The sequence below is a fragment of the Pocillopora damicornis genome, chromosome 2, assembly GCF_964200805.1.
Source record: "Pocillopora damicornis chromosome 2, jaPocDami1.2, whole genome shotgun sequence".
Classification (NCBI taxonomy): Eukaryota; Metazoa; Cnidaria; class Anthozoa; order Scleractinia; family Pocilloporidae; genus Pocillopora; species Pocillopora damicornis.
In genome coordinates this window covers 11,704,850-11,722,009 of record NC_142671.1, presented here as the reverse complement: position 1 = coordinate 11,722,009, position 17,160 = coordinate 11,704,850, and the positions used below count along the sequence as shown (strand labels likewise).

Genomic DNA, 17,160 nt, shown 5'->3' with positions numbered 1-17,160 from the left:
AAGTTGACAAATGTGACGTGATTAGGCGGATCAATTTCGATCTAAACAGCCTGAAGTCAGCCTCTTTAAATTACAATAATGAAATTTGTGCCAACTTTCTTGAGAGAGATACGACTCCTTGTGAGCGAGCAAGAGTTTGTGAGTGTTTGGAAAACAAAAAACATTAAAAAAAAAACAAGACGTTACGACTTCGTTTCTCGGAACAAAACTTATCTAATGTAATATATCTTCTTTGTATTTAGTTCTTTAAAACAAACTGGTCAAATAACTTAACCTTAACTCTACAATTCAGTTAGAGCTTAGTCTGCAAAAAAAATTACCTCTTAGTTGAATCATCGACAGATGATCAACGACCATGTCCTAATGGCCTCGTTTCATGCAAAGTACTGCAATTGAGTCACACTTCTAAACTTTTAAACAATCCCAATAATTTATCAGTTATTAAGGACTCAGGAATTAAATGCGCCCGATGATTCGAGCTCGAGTCTTTAGTCAGTGGACTTTTCCCACTGGTAACACCATACAGCCTGATTCCAAGCTAGAAATTGTGCAGGTTTAGATAAAACAGCTGCACTAAGTCGTGGTGTTCTGCCAATCCGTTGAAAGACTAGCTCATTCCTCCGTTTTCTTCGTTTAGTGAGGCAGAATATCGCGGCAAGTTGGACAAGTGGCGTGCTACAGAAAAAAAGCAAAAGTAAATTTGTTTTTTAAGCGGTCTAACATATCGACTGATTAACAAATTTCTATAATTTGACACCCTTCTTACTGTATCTATTTTATATTCTTCTCTTCATTAATATTGTTGTTTTTTTTTTATCATTATCGTAATAGGGGTTGAAGCTGTCTAATTTCCAGAAAGAAAAAACGCAGTATTCCTCACTGTAACACCCTCCACGGTAGGAGTTTGAGAGAATGTATTCTCCAGAAACGGGCTCCCCCCCCCCCCTTTTTTTCCGGGTAAAAAAAAAAAAAAAAAAAAAGAATCGCAGAAGGAAGAAAAGCCGGCAGGGTAAGCGACAAAAAACCGCCCCCCCCCCCCCCCCCTTAGCTCAAGGTCTGGATCCGCCACTGTTCTGTGCGTTAAAAAGCGGTTAATTTTTTGCTATAATTATCTGGCAAATACAAAAAGTAATTTGTAGTAACTGTAAATGTGAAATATTTTACCAATTTTAGCCACGTAGTAATGCAAGGAGGGTGGAATAAATGAGAACATGGTAACTCCAGAACTGAGTCATCCTCTTGATAATCAGACCGACAAATGGTACAGGATAAGTTCACGGCTAGAGCAAGTGCAACCAGAGAATAATGTCAGTATGAACTTCGCAAATGTTGGTCGCCTCAAATAAGCGCTACAAAAACTCACCAAGAGATAAGGTAAATTATTATTATCAGCTGAGTTTATAGCGGAAATTGGCCACCGTAAAGAGTTTAAAAGCTAACGTTCCGAGCGTATCCCTTCGTCAGAGCGGTTGGAGGAATTGTAGGTTTTGTGTGGGTTCAAATGCAGAAAATCGAGCTACGCTATTGATGGGAATATGGTGACAGGAAAACAAGAATAAATTAGTTAAATGAAAAGCGCTCGCTCGAAAGAGAAATTTTGATTCTAGAGTTTTGCGGCCTTCCGAACTGTCTAGATGTAGGAAAAGGCCGCAAACTGCCATAAGCTGCTTAGAATGATTAACCCTTTGCGTACCAAGTGGCCATATATGGCCACTTAAATACAGACCCCATTCGGGCGGCCTGAAAAGAGCACTTTGAGGGGCTGGAAACTAATACTACATTTCAATGTAAATTACATAAAGTCGTTAATTAGTTTTTTCGAGGATTTCTTCCATCGAGCTTGTTTTTGGGCGAATTTTGAGGCTTTTTGTGATTTGGACGTTTTGAACGGGGAGATTTAAAAATGGCGGCTCTTGAAGGTGATGCTGAACTACATTTCGACGATCAAAACAATGTTGAAATTCAATTTATCGACGAAGAAGACTTGCCTTTAGCGAATTTCATCGAGCATCGAGCCTCTGATGAGGAATTTTACTCTGGTGCATCGGAATCAAGCTCTGACGATTCTAGCGAAGAGTTGGAAGAGGAAGATCACACTGACAACGAAGTGGAATTGGATGAGGAAGATTGGTCTAGAGAAATTGGACGCAGAGTAGATATTGAGTTTAGTGAAGAACCTGAAATAAATGTCACTACAAGAAATCTGAAATCGTGTTTGGATTTTTTGGAGCTGTTTTTCACACAAGAGGTATGGCAGTTGTTAGTTAGTCAGACTAATTTATATGCAGAACAGAAGAGAGGACCAACAGAAAGCTCTGTTTGGTATCCAGTCACAGAAAGTGAAATGAAGGCCTGGATTAGTCTGTACCTAAATATGGGGCTGGTTACTAAACCGAACCTTAGTTCTTACTGGAGTACTGATCCTGTCCTAAGTTCTCCTTTCTTCCCATCCGTGATGTCCCGAACTCGATTCCTACAAATTTTGCGGTATCTGCACTTTGCTGACAACACCCTTGCTCCCCCACGCGACTCCGCAGACTACAATAAGCTGTACAAAATCCAGCCTTTCCTAGATTTGGTCATAGCAAGGTTTCAGGAAGTGTACACCCCTGAGCGGCAACTTGCCATAGATGAGACTTTAATTAAGTTCAAAGGCAAAGTGCATTTCAGACAGTTTATCCCTATAAAGCCAGGAAGATTTGGAATAAAGGCTTTCACACTTGCAGAATCCACCAGTGGCTATGTGTTGAACAGCAAGATTTATACTGGCAAGGAGAATAATGAAGTTCAGAAAGACTTAGGAAGGAAGGCAGTTATGTCTGTGTTGCAACCTTATCTAGATAAGGGATTTTATGCCTTCATGGACAATTATTATACTTCTGTTGCTTTGTTTGAAGAGTTAGAAGAAAGAAAAACCCTTGCATGTGGCACAGTTCGGGCCAACAGGGTAGCCTTACCAAGAGAGATTTGTGGTGTGAAGGAAAAAGCAGTGAAAGATCTTAAAAGAGGAGAGTGTTTGTACAGGCAAAAGGGAAATTTGACTTGCGTGACATGGCGTGACAGGAAGCCAGTTAGTGTGTTAGCTACCCTTCCCACCAGTACAATGGACTCGAGCCCAGTTCAGCGGTCAGTAAAAGTAAATGGGAAGTGGGAGAAGAAGCAATTTTCTAGACCAGGTGTTATTGACCTCTACAACACCTATATGGGTGGTGTAGATGTGTCTGACCAGCGAACTGTCGCATATGCCAGACTTATGAAGGGGTCAGTCTGGTATTACAAAGTGTTTTTTTATTTGATAGAGGTGTGTGTATCAAATGCACACATTCTCCACACCAAATCCCAGAATCATTCCAGTCTAAGAGCACTGCAGTTCAGAAAGGAGCTGGTCAGCACATTAGTTCAAGGCAAGTGCTTTCGAAGAGACACGGGATTTGTGGAAACTCCTGTTGCTATCCCTGACATAAGATTCAACCGGGATCATTTCCATTACCTTGTGAGCAATGAAACAAGACTAACTTGCAAGGTCCATATCCAGAAAGTGAAAACAATATACAGCTGTGCAATTTGTGGTGTTAGAATGTGCCCTGAGCCTTGTTTTCAAAGGTACCACACGTTGCGAGACTTTTACTATGATGATGAAAGTCGAAATGGTCCCCGTCGGCTAAAAGAAGGAAGAGGGAGGCCATATCAAAGAGGAAGAAGATCATTAAGAAATTAACTCTTGGTTAATGTGAGAGCATAGTTTTGTGCAAGTGTGGTACATAACTATTGGCTATATAACCGATAAAGAAACTGTTTGCATCTTTTGAATATTTCTTATTTCATTTATATTTTACTCAATTTTTACTTTATGAAAGGCAATTATTAATCTGTCTTAAATTCTCTAAAAGGAGGGTTATTGCCCTAATTAATATTTCTTACCTTTTGAAATTGTGTTAAAAGGTGATTAGAATTTCAAGTAAGAAACCAAAAGTTGGAATTGTTTGTTTAGAGCTGGTGATTTCAAAGTTCCTTTAGAAACTTGCATAATTATGCAAATTATGCTTATTGTGACGTCACAATTTTGACATGTGTCAATTTCTATAATTGTTGTGAAAGTAAATTTTTAATGCACTTCCCAAATATATATAGTTTTATAGGGTTTTGTTGTAAAGAGCAGGCTTGACAAGCATTCTTGTATAATGTACTCATTTTTGTGACAAATAAATACCACCCCCCTTGGTATACAAAGGGTTAAGGAGATTAAAGAGTCCAGCGACTGGTTTGGGTGCGTCCTTGTCATTTCTTTCTACGTCGCGAAGGTGTTATCGGAACTGGTCGTCAAGTCGTCTTCCTGTTTCACCAATGTGTAACTTTTTGCAATAAGTGCAAGTTAGTTTCATTCAACTAATTTATTCGCGTTTTCTCGTCACTTTATTCCCATCAATAGCGTAGCTCCATTACTGGGTTTCGAAAAAAGACAAAAGAAGGGAAAAGAAAGAGAATGAGTATAGGAAGGAATTTTCCCATAAAATCGACAGAAATATTTCACTCACCGACATGATCTTCAGTTACTTTTACTTTGGGAAGTGACTCGATCACTGCTGGCAATGCCGGAGGAGAACCCTCATTCCTCATCTCTGGATGCGCTCTGAAAAACTAAAAACACAAATCCGTTCAAGGTGGATACATCTATTAGATAACACTTGAGTCGGACTACCGCAGGTTCATGCAAACATAGACCTGTTCCATCGACAGTTATCTCGCATGGGGAGATTGGGAAGGAAGATCTTTTGCCGGACGATCTTACTCGAACACTTATTCACCCAGTTTGACGTTACTAATTATGGAGTCTTACGCTTTACACAGGTTTGCTCAGATAGCAAGTAAAATCCCCACATGTTTTATTTCGAGCTACACATTTTTCTCACTTCATTACCTCGACGAGAACACTCAGCAGTAGAGTGGCAGGAGAGACCTACAAACAAACAAGAAAAGAGGGTCTGAAGAACAGGTTACCAAAGCAAATCCTCCCCCTCCCTATGGGTATACACGATACTGCCCTAGAAAGGAATTTGATATGTGTGTCTGTATCACAATCATTTTCACCTGATAGTTACCAAAAAAAATTAACAGGAGGCGTTTCAGAAAACTTTTAAAGGGAAAATAGGAGCAGTAACATAATGAGTGTAAGTATACAGGTTCTTACGCACCTTGGTGTGGAGTAGTGTATTTGGTGCCATGCAAAAATCGAGCGATTCTAAATTTGACGTATATTCCTTTTCTCTTTTCCCTAATGTGTTATTTCCCACTCTACATACTATTTATTACCGAAATAAAATTATACAATCACCTAACATCTCTTCATATGTAAGGTGAAGGGATAAAAATTAGTTAAACATTTTTTAATCTGATGAAACATGACGCTTCTCGCAAGTTATTGGATTACGGTTGCCTTACCACGTTACTTATCATTGTAGGAGGCCCTAAAATGTTCAACAAATCCTCGAAATCGCCTCCACTCTCCTCCGCATTGGCATTATCATCACTGTTATCATCACAACTGTGATGCACATCAACATCATCATCATGATCCCTACAAATAAAAATATCTCACATCAGAAGACTGACTCTTCAAACGTCTACACCCACAAAGAAATTTGGCACTAAGTGAGCAGAATTTGTTGACAATTCGCCATTTTAATTTACTCGCACAGTTAGAAATAGCACCAGAGCATTGTGGCAAAGAGCAAATTATGTTAAGGTTAATTCAGAAAACTAGAAAAAAAAAACAGCTAATAGAACCGCATTTGTAAGGAAAGTTTCTGTAGAGCGAGGCGACTACTCAGTGCGATCAATGGCTAATACATGGCGAGAAACCTCTCCGTATTTCATCAAGTTTCTCTGACATTTTCTAGTCGGCTCATTTATAAATAAGCTCCCGGGTGAAGCAAGGCACTTTGAGGATAAACTGGCGACGGACAATGATCCAGACCAGATGCCCGATTCTCGAAAAAGCCAGCAATTAGCGGTCACTAAAAGCTGCTTTTCTGCTCACCGTAGTTATATAAAAGATCGAGATATCGTTCGCTTTGAAATTCAAATAATGCAGCATCAGAAAATGGACTAGTTTCTTCGCTAAGACCCGAATTACGAACCTTTATAAGTTAAAAAAATTAAAAATGTTAATCTGAAAATTCGTTTATGGCTTCAAGCCCGTTCAGTAACTGGAACTTTCGAGGTAAGGGCCACAAAGCTCGAGGCTTGATCTCTATATTCCGAGAACTCGTCTCGGAGAACACCACGCGAGCTCACAGGCAACAAAGTGTGAAGAGCCCCACACAAAACAAGGCTAACATGCAACTGACATGACATATTGAAGAGAAATCCTCACCTTACTGGTTCAAAATTGCTAGCCTCGTCTTCCTCACTATCACTGTACAGGTCGTCGCTACCACAGTCTGAGAATAGTGAACAGGGTTTATTTAACGCGTGAGCATCTTCATGTTGCAGTACTAAGTTGTTTTTTTTGTTCGTCTTGTTGTTTTTGGGAGGTTTTTTTTGCGCAAATACCCATTCATGTAGGAACCAATAAGCTGCACAAGTAGCACTAAGATTGATAAATCACTAACTTGTGGGATAGAGAAGATTGTGCCCGATGGTCTCCCTTTTTCTTTCCTTTTCATGATCGTGACATACAAGTAAACCCCAAATTCAAGGATTGCGACCTTGAGTTCACATCAAACTAATTGATAAATTTAGTTAACCATGTCTACTGCACATATGAAGGAAGACTTCAACCTCAGATTTTCCTTAATTTTCCTACAATTACTTCTTTTATTTTCTTTAATTTTCCCACATTTGCTACTTTTATTCTCCTTAATTCTCCTACATTTGTTTTTGCCTCTCAAATTGAATCCAACTTCTGCAGTTTGTCATTGCCGTGAACATGGTTTAAGATCATCTCTATAATTACACTAGTCGTACCGGAACAGCAACGTTCATCTGGGTTATTAAAACTATCACCATCCCGGTCAGGTTTCCAGTCTGATTCTGAACCTGTGTCTGAGTCACTTAACGACACCAGAGAAGGAAGACTGGCCACGTCAGAGAGACCACAACTTTCATCCATGTCCATGTCATCGTCACTATCATCACTGTTGGCGTAGACAAGACCTAGGAGAGAGTTGTAGTCTGATAACTCAGAGTCTGCGTGGTCATCTTTACTGCCATGGTTTTCACAGTTCTCATCATCCTCATCCAAAAGTTCTACAAGAAAAAAAAACCTCCTCAAATCATCCATTTTAATTTGTACCTTTGACTCCTGAGAGTGACAATATAACCCCTAAATCACACATCGTGGTCACAAGAAAAAAGGAAATGATCACCAACTGAAGAAGCCCTTGTTTCCAATCATTCCGCGATTGAACAATGTGATTGGTGCAGGGTTGTCTTTCCTGTCATGTGACAGTTGTCCTTGTGACTTTTTGCTGCCATTTTCTTTCTTGGTCAAGTACATTCTCAGGTAAGTTTATTCCATTTTTACCAAACAATACTGTAAGCATTTAAATTTTTATACTAGTTTATACTAGTGAAGAAAAACATTTCAGTGTTACAGTAACTATTCAGGAATAAAAAACACCAATGATATAGTGACAAATCAATCCTGAGCTGAACTACAACTTTTTTTGCATCTAACAGATTTCAATATGTCACAATATGCACAACCTTCCATCAATAAAATTTCATGGAATAGGATAATTTCCAAACAACCACTTCATCACTAAGTTCCTCTTATTACAAATTAAGGGTTCGGTGAATTTGACCTTCAAAACCCCAAACAAAATAGGAGAAATTTGTCTCCTACTTCATTGGCTGTTTACATCATCTCCACATTTAGAAAAGAAATTGGAGTGATCAAATCAGTTATTCAAACAACCATCAGGTAAAATGTTTCAACCATGATCTTTAACTCCCTGAGACAAAAACCATCTGTTAATTAGCTTACCAACATATGCACAATCTTTAACGCTTTCAAACATTTGACTGGTGTTGCTGTCAACTGATGAAGCATTGGCGCGCATTTTACTGTTTTCATTGGCGAGTTTCCAGTTTCTTTTACTGCCCACTTTAGCTTTAGCCGAGGAGGGATTTGCACCCATTGTTGAAGCTACAGATGCAAAACACAAATTGAAATTCACCTCTGTCGATGAACACTCAGATGTGCAATGTAGAGTATGAGATTTCAGTGGTGCTCCAGATGAAAGTAGACAGCTCTTACACTGTTCTTCACCTTAATCACCTTTTTTTTAACTAATACCTTGTTAATGAAGTAATTTATCAATTAAGTGTTCTCTCATTTGAAATGTCCAATAATCCCTTGAACCTATGCAGGAGAGCACTCACAGATTTGAATCTAAATTCAGGCACATTAAAGCTGTTGTCTAATGTAAAGTCATGTGACATTTTAACACCCTTTAACTCCCACAAGTGATTCACCCTACAATATATTGCTACATTATCCAGCAAACAGGTAATGAGAATACTAAAACTTATCAGGTGGAAGTTGATATCATGATCTAACACCACATTCTTGTCCCTAGTTTAGAAGGAAATTGGTGGCAGCCAGAGGGGAGAATTTAAAATCAAATCTTGGGAGTTAAATGGTTAAAACTATGATTGTAGTGAGCTGAAGAGGAGTTCTTGATTACAGCATAAGTAAAGTTACCTTTGTGCTGATGACAACCCTCATCAGAAGTTTGTCCATTGCTTACACTGCAACACTGAATGGTGTTTTTTGCTGCTGAGTTTTCCATTTCTGAGTCATAAATGTACGACATAATTAAACATGAACTTGGGAAATATTTCAAAATTGTCAGTAACATGTGGCTGCCTGTTTTAGACTCCCATAGACCAAGACATGATTTCTCCTTGAAATATAAATACAATATGAAGCAGACAAATAATAAAAAAAATTAGAAAATATCAAGTAGGGAATTATTATTTGATGGAATACCCAGTTCTCAAAACTAACATCATATTAACTGTATGGCAGACAGTAAGGAGAATGACTGACAAGATCTTGGGAGTGAAGGGGTTAAAATCTAAATGACACGTTCTGCATCCGAAAATACTCTTTGTTCGCTTTGCTTACAAGCTTGTTAGCGTTGATTAAAGTACTCATAAAAACAAACCTTTCCTGAATGCAACAGATTGGCAGAGCAAGCTAAGTGTGGATGAACAACACTTCTGAGCAAGTGAGTTTACAGCCATGGCCTTTTCAGTAAATCCAAGTTCAAAATATGCCTGTGCAAATCTGTAATGACCCTGAAATTATAATTATAATAAGCACAAAATAAAAACTAGCTATAATCATGAGGATCCATGAGAGCCAGCTAGCATCCATGCAGGTCTCCTTTGTTAAAAAAAATATGGTATACATTGCATGAAATTACACCAGTTTCTACTTTAAAAAGGAAGAAAGAAAAATTCATATAACCAGGGCTGCATTTCTCCTCCAAGATGCAAAAGAGAATGATGAGCAAGTATAAATGATAATTGGAGATAAATTTGTTGACAAACAGCCATGTTTTATACTTACTTTTTCCCATTCAGGGTTAAGACAAACAGCTCTCTTGGCATCAGACAAAGCCTCACTTTTATAACAAGCCACAAAACAAAGCAAAATAAAACAAACAAGATTTAATTAAAAGCAAAAAAGTCCATCAAGAGGGCAAACAACTGATGCAATTCATATCATTTTGCTGTGAGATGCAAGACCTGGACATAAATAACAACAATGCAGAGCAACTCTACATAAAAGCAATCAAAATTTGATTTGAAAATATTTCAAAGCTTTTAATAAATTCACATTCAGTCTTAACATTAACTGTTTCACTCCCTTGCATGCCTAAAGGCTCAGTCAAACTCATGCAACATTTCAATGCAACACATACCCTGCAACATTGTTGGATCATGTTGTGAGATGGTGTGAAGGAGCTGGCCAGACACACACAACATCATGCAATATTAAAAAATGGTGCAATAAAAATTTGACCATTTTCAAACTTGATCCAACATGTGCAACACCTTTCCCACAACAATGGTGCAAGATTTTGCATTGAAATGTTGCATGCATTTGACCAGGCAGGCCTTAACAGCCTCAGTACCTACAACACCAAAAAAGGTTACATGTAATTTCCTCTTTGGCAATAGATTGTTTCGTTCCATTTACCAACAGTAGCCCAGAGGTAAGGACTCTGATCATTTTAATAAGTTTTACAGATCTTACATAGCTAATAGCACTTGATCAAAAAATTACCGTAAATGCTTCAGTTTGAGGTAACTTTGTGCTCTGTTGCCATACAGCAAAGGATCAAATGGGCTGTAGTTTCAAGAATCCAAAATTCATCAAGTGAGGCTTGCATAAGTTAGATCTGAATTACAATTGCATAAGCATGCTATGTGCACAATGGCAAATTTGCTTCACTCCAAACATGTGGCTTCATAGTAGTGGTAGTAGTGCTGAGCTAGAATCAGGCTACTTTTCCACTTTGCTTAACCCTTTACACCCTAACATCAGTATGTATATTCTCCATAATGTTCTTTATACATTTCCTAAGGTGCTTACAAGGAGAATTTGTTTACTGATCAAAAGCTTCTTTTATTGAAGATCATTTCCTTTATTCTCATGACCTTAATGTGTGATTCAGGGATGATATTGTGGTGAGAAATTAGATGCTAGTCACTCTTGGGGTTTAAAGGGTTAAATTGTAGTCCATATCTGCAAGGTTCATTTCATAAAAGAATTGGAGGAAGATATAACATGAACATGGTCACAGATGGATATTAATATACTTTCATTTCCTCACCATTTCAAAACATGTTTCAAAAGCACCACAGGCAAATTTTGATAGAGCTCTACCAATAAAGCTGTTATTAGTGCTTAAATCCCCTGCCCAAAGATAGAGGCACTGATTTCTCTTTTCCAGAGAATTTTCTTTTATGTGCCTGAGAAGTTAAATTCAATAACAACAAAAGCCCTTCACACTTTTAAACTTATTGATAGCCTGGAGGTACATCATTCAGTTATGCTCTGATAGTAACAAGTTCAGTTTCAAAACAAACTGCTCCACAATCCACAATAACTCAGATGTTAGAATCCTCAGACATAGTAGAGTGAAGCACTAACTGGTAATCAGTGCACCAAAACTCAAAGCAAATACCTCTAGAGCATTGTAGTGAACAAAAGTTAAAACAAATTTACCTTAACATAACTGCCTGAGAATAACATGCTACAGCCATGTGGTAATCACGTGCAGCAAAGTGATCATTTCCTTTCAGCCTTAGCCCTCTGCAAGTCTGTTCATAGATCAACAAAATGACTATCAGCACATTTATGATAAGTTTCTTCTGTAAACATGTATCAAGAACACCCAAACATACATTCTGAGCCCTGGCCTAAATACCTCCTAGTAGAACTCCAAATGAAGAGGTACTGAAGGATGAAGCCATAGCCAGGATCATTATGTTGTTGTTCTCATTGATTTTTGGGGGAGAGTGGGGTGTGGCTAGACACTACCCCTTGAAGGCTACTTTCTCCCAGACATTTTTAATTGTCACAAAATGCTCCAGATAACCAGCAATGGACCCCTCCCATGAGGAGAGGTGATAGTCCCCCCTCCCTGCATGCAAACTGTAAACTTGGAAAATATTTAGTAAGGAAAGAGCAAGACCATTTAAACTGTGTCCAGGGAAAAACTAACCATACATATAGCAGAGTGACATTCACCTGCTCCTTCTTGGCCATCTCTTCCTCAAACTTTTTTAAATAGTCACAAGGCTTGCAAGTCTGGCAAAGGTATTTCATAACTGAAACATAAATCAAATGCCTTTACTAACTTGAACAACAATAAAACAGTTTTTTCTCAATGGATTTTGCTCATCCAGATGCTGTTTATGTTGAAACAGGCACACAGTCCTAACTGTTAGTTACCTTTAGGTCACTTCAGAATGTGACTCTCAAAAAGTCTCTCCAACCACAGTGCATTTGGTCACAAAGCAAATTTAAAATGCACTTTGAATTAATGGTTGAATTTAACAAAAATAATGCCCACACCTCTCTTCAGCCACTTCAGGGTGCTCATTAGGCATCTGAGAATTCTACGGCTAAATTTTAATGGCCTGACATTTGTTCACACCATTCCCTTGCCACTCAATTTCTTAATCAAAATCCTTCCTTTCTCACATGACTTCATTCTACAAAGGCTGAAAACTTGATAACTCTGAGTAACTTGAGCAAAGTACTTTCACTTTCAAATTTGAAACATTTATGTTACAGAGTATGTAGCTTACCTTGATGAAGAACTGTGAGTGAGAGAAGCATAATTCCTTGTTCATGTAAACGATGATCACCATCATAGCTACAACTGTAGATCAAAAAACATAAATCTAAAAATAAAGTTTAGGAAAATTTTCATGTCTTCTAAACAGTGTGTGTGAAATACTGCCAACAATGCAAAAAAAATAGTTCCTCAAAGAGTTCAATGTGGATTGACTTACCTCACAAGTGTGACAAATTCACTTTTTTTTCCAACAGAAAGGGCATCTCCCACAACAGAACACTTTATAACAATAAAAATAATTATATAAATTAGAAAACAATAAATACAAATGTGGACAGAAAGCAATAAATAATTAATTCCATTGTTCTGACTAAACTGTTTGGTTCAAAATTTTCATTAGTTTTTTGTTAAAAACTTTCTAACAAAAAAGCCCAAACAATTACTGCACAATGCTGTCCACTTACACCTTTCAGTTCTTGGTAAGTATGGTAACTGCTGTGTAAAAACTCATCTGAATCCTAAAAATGTATATAAACAGAGAAATGCAATAGTGGCATTAGATCAAAATGAGTTTTATACATGGTATTAAATTTTTGCTCAGAGGGTGACAATTCAAAGCTCAATATTGGCATAATTACAATGCAGAGACTAAAATAAAAATCTTAGAATTATATCTTAAATTAATGGAAAGCTTGCTTAATTTTCTTTTCATTAAAACCAGAGCAACAGTAGGGAGAGGTAAACCTTTGAAATTGAGTTTCACCCTGACTTCACTCATGCTACAGAACTGTCATCTAAAGAAACATGAGGCCTGTTTCAGAGGTTGTTCAGTAATGACTGCATAGAAGGAAAATGAAAGTTTGTCTCCAGACCTCACAATGTTATTAAAAAGGCGAAGTAAGTGATAGTATCACTGATATGAAAAAAAGATTCTTTCAGAAAGCAAACATTTCCTTACCAAGCAGGAGAGAATGGTGTCTACAATTTCCTCAGTTAATTCCACAGTGTCAATTTTTCTGTTGGACAATATTGTTCCCAGAGGAGAAATTCTGCAGAAATACAATGTTGAGAAGACAAGAGAAGAAAAGACGTCAATCAATATTATTTGTTTAAGACATTGTTTGGATGCTCGACAAAATTCTCAGGATTAACCCAAAACAAATGTATGATAAAAGTTAAAGAAATTAGCTTCAGGTCTTGAGTTAACCAGTGTATCCAAAATATTAGGAGATTATGAACTTCTAGAAAAGCTCTAGTACTGCATTGACACACGATTGAAATAAATGGTTTGTTATCAGCCATAAGTTGATACAGGTAGAAAAACCACTGCAACAATTTTTGAAGAGCTAATATTTCAAGCATAAGCCCTCTCCCAAGATAAATCTAGGGAGGAGGTGGGGATTGGGTTGTATGTGACAGTGTTTCTGGAAAGGGAAAAACTTTTACTTTACCTTTCAAAGCTTGTTTTTGGTATTATTCTCAAGTACTGTAACAGCTTTATGTTCTGATGAATAAAAAAAGGAAAATAGACTATTAAATGGCTGTAAGTAAAAATATACTCCAACAAAAAAAAGAAAAACAGTATCTGATACTTGATTTGAATTTTGTGCCATATACCTCTAACTATTCTTTACCTTTGAAGAATAATACATTCGTTTTCCAAATAGGATAGGAGCCAAAATACTGTTCCTCAAATGCTTCAAGTGCTTCTTTTTGGTGTTTGTATCCATAGATAACCATACATGAAGTGGATTCTCTATCAAATTGAATAGAAATAACAAAGTTGTATGATTGAAGCATTAGACAACATTAGCATAACAAATATGTCTCAAGCCTGAAAAGAACACTTAAGTTTTAACTGGACAGACTCAGACACTGGATTTCTGAAGATTTGGATATCAGGAAAATTGTTGGAAGTTGTGGATACCACAGTTTGTCAAGATATGAAAATGAAACAAATTAATATTAAGGAATCCTGCTGTACAATCACACTTGTTTTGAGATCTTTCTCTCCCATTTTCTCACCTCTGTTAACCACTGTTATATAGTAGTTGTTAACGTGAAGTGAATTATTTTTCTGCAATCTTAAACCTTGACCTCACAACTAGACAGCCAAATCACAGACTTTTTTAAGCTTAAGACAACAATCAAGTTGAGCACTGCTTTCCCTTTCAACTCAAAATTGTATTTCCCTTACCTGGAAGTCTCTTTTCATTAACCCTTCAGTAAAGCCGGCTACATTTCCACAGACACAAAAGGAGTGTAATGACAAATTCTGATTTCAATCATACCTAAGCTGTCCTCAGTAGAAGTCTTGCACAAGGAGCAGTTAATGAAATGATCACTTGCCTTCTCCATCATTTCCTTTAAAATTCAAGACATCAGAAGATATTTTAATGTTTTGTCATGAATAGACTTCATGAAGCAATAAAGACTGAGAAAAACACCTCCATCTAATTTGTATCACACATCTCCAATTACTTGGCACCAAGGTGACAAATCTTTCTGAACGTTCGGTGTTTACTTTAGTTTCAAATAATACAAGTGCTTACAGCAACTTGTATAAGACTCACTTTGCGGTCGTGCTGTAAAACCACTGATATTTAGAATCAGAACTGAAAGTAAACTCAAACTTAGGATCAAAGACCTTCCTTTATACATAAAAATTTATACTGTAGACATTTTAAGATGACCTGCGGAGGCATCATTTCCAAAAGAAACTGCACTGAATAAACACATGGAAAATTATGAAACTGAAAATCATGTTCCACTTGCCTCGCCTGAGTTACCAAACTTTTCATTCGACATGGCAAAGGCCATCACTGTGATGCAGAAGTTGGGATGGCGGCACGGCGGGTCGACGTTAAGATTCCTATGAAGAATGATAAAACCCTAGATAGATCGTACTTACATCGAACGTCTTCTAGCGTTGAATCTTCTCTTTGACTACAGAGATCAGTCTACATGAGATAGAGGCATAAATTCACGCAGGATCTCCAATCACTGATTCCTCTCAGCAAGTTTAGTTCCGAAAGATTCTGATTGACTTCCCCAGCGTGCAATGCGTTTGAACGCTTTTGACTTGCTTCTGATTGGTTAATAAACGATTAGTGAAAAGCGCGCGAAACAAGTGATTAGGGAATGTAAACACAGCCGAGCAATTGGCCAGCGTAAAGAGTTTAAAAGCTGACATCTCGAGCGTTAGCTTTTCCAATCGCTCTAACGAAGGGTTAAGGCTCGAAACGTCTGCTTTTAAACTCTTTGCGGCGGCCAATTTGCGTTATCGACTCAGTTGGTAATACTAAATTACCCTGTTATACTCTCCCACCGACGCAGCACCACAATTTCTTTAAAAGCCTACGCCCCTTTATTCACATTGCAATTGGGGCGCGTGTTTTGAAATCAGTGAATAAGTGACCTTCAGGATAACAGTGTTCAGTTCTTAGCAAAGCTTAGCTATTTCATTGGCAAGCTATAGATCGCCTCAAACTGCAATTTCGTACCGAGCAGATAAATATTTGTCGCGTAGCAGTTCGCCGTGTGCGAGGGTTTTGATATAGTTTGCGCAAGCAAATGATCACCCAAGGTGCTCAGTGTGGAAGGAAAGCCTTGCCGCTTTTCAAAGAAAAAGATATTTTTAATTGGGACCGACTCCCCTTTTTTGAAACTCTGTGCGGCAAACCCGTCAAGATCATTTGTCACAACAAGATAAAAATCCGTTTAGACTGACAAACTGGACCGCATTAAAAAAAAAATTGATGTTGAATTTGCTCCTGACTAAGAGACTGGCTCACAGATATGAGATCGCTCATGAAAATTGTGTCTAATAGACATGCAAAACAATTTAAATAAGCAATGAGAGGTTGGTAATATTGTATAACAACATTTCAATGTTCTGTATACATGGTATATCAACAATAGCCTCTATTTGGCGCGAAGATATGCACGAATATTTGTCCGCATACATGATCTGTTCCAAGATGCGGAAAGTCTCCCGAGAGCTTCGAGGAACAAACATCGTCAAAGGAAAAATATACGAGCATATTTTAGCGCAAGACAGAGGCTATCGTCTTTATTTTCCTTCAAATATTTTGCAACGAACGTGCAAAAAGTTTTTACGAACATCTTGTAAAATTTAAAAAACGATCTCTGGCTAAAACTTTTAAAAAATACGAGCTTTCGGCTGTTTGCGCTACAGCCTTCAACGGGTAAAATGATAAAAAGGTAAGAAATACTAGGTGTGAAGTACAAAGTAAAAAATTAAAAATGCTGATAACTAAGAATGTTTGTTAAAAAGAATGTTGTATTGTCCGGGCAAAGGACAGGAATTGTTGTCCGCATTGGGAGTTAACTTGGAATGCCACGCTTCTAGTGTTTTTCTTGTTCTAAAACTGCCTTTGTCAATAATAGATGCATTATCAAAGTCTATTGCGTGACTATTGGCCCAGACGTGATTGGAAATTCTTGAGCCTTTTGCCGCGGTTTTCACATATCTGAGGTGTTCTTTCGTTCTTGTGTTGAAGGCCCTGCCAGTCTCACCAATATAACACCATGAACAGTCACCACAAGGAATTTTATAAACAACATTTGTTTGCGATTCCAACGATGGTCGAAATTTTGGAGCCGGGAACTGTTGTTGGAGGGTGATGAGTGGTTTGTTCACCACTGTGATGTCGTGTTTTTTGAGGACACGAGTCAGAGGTTCTGTTACGCCTTTAATGTATGGAAGAGAGGCGAACGACTTGCGTGATTCGGACGCCTCGACCATCTTGAAAAATGTGCCAACAAGTTCCTCCGGGGACAACACTGTTGAGCGTCGGGTTTTTTTGGCCTGGAT

At 37.8% G+C, this 17,160-nt stretch overlaps 1 protein-coding gene across 2 annotated transcripts; it reads right to left on the bottom strand.

Moving 5' to 3' along the window:
• Positions 1-193: 193 nt before the first annotated feature.
• LOC113668335 (uncharacterized) lies at positions 194-15,396 on the bottom strand. Of its 2 annotated transcripts, none has more exons than XM_027184222.2 (22): positions 15,099-15,396; positions 14,615-14,687; positions 13,958-14,079; positions 13,775-13,827; positions 13,282-13,372; positions 12,788-12,841; positions 12,541-12,602; positions 12,334-12,407; positions 11,771-11,850; positions 11,246-11,340; positions 10,301-10,363; positions 9,581-9,635; positions 9,174-9,306; positions 8,708-8,797; positions 7,988-8,149; positions 6,967-7,248; positions 6,374-6,440; positions 5,440-5,575; positions 4,919-4,957; positions 4,536-4,638; positions 1,165-1,280; positions 194-675 (listed from the first exon to the last, which is right to left on the bottom strand). In XM_027184222.2, the coding sequence occupies exons 1-22, from the start codon at positions 15,141-15,143 to the stop codon at positions 634-636; spliced, it is 2,037 nt and encodes a 678-aa protein (XP_027040023.2). In that variant the 5' UTR covers positions 15,144-15,396; the 3' UTR covers positions 194-633. The 2 variants fall into 2 exon arrangements, with proteins under 2 accessions (XP_027040023.2, XP_089051677.1); XM_089195551.1 differs by having other exon boundaries at positions 15,235-15,396.
• Positions 15,397-17,160: the final 1,764 nt, after the last annotated feature.

Coding starts and splice junctions, on each gene's coding strand:
- LOC113668335 (XM_027184222.2), bottom strand. CDS start 15,143: ATGGCCTTTGCCATGTCGAATGAAAAGTTTGGTAACTCAGGCGAG. Junction 10,364..11,245: donor TCTCAGGCAGTTATGTTAAG/GTAAATTTGTTT, acceptor TTGAAACTACAG/CCCATTTGATCCTTTGCTGT. Junction 4,958..5,439: donor CTACAATGATAAGTAACGTG/GTAAGGCAACCG, acceptor GTTTGTTTGTAG/GTCTCTCCTGCCACTCTACT.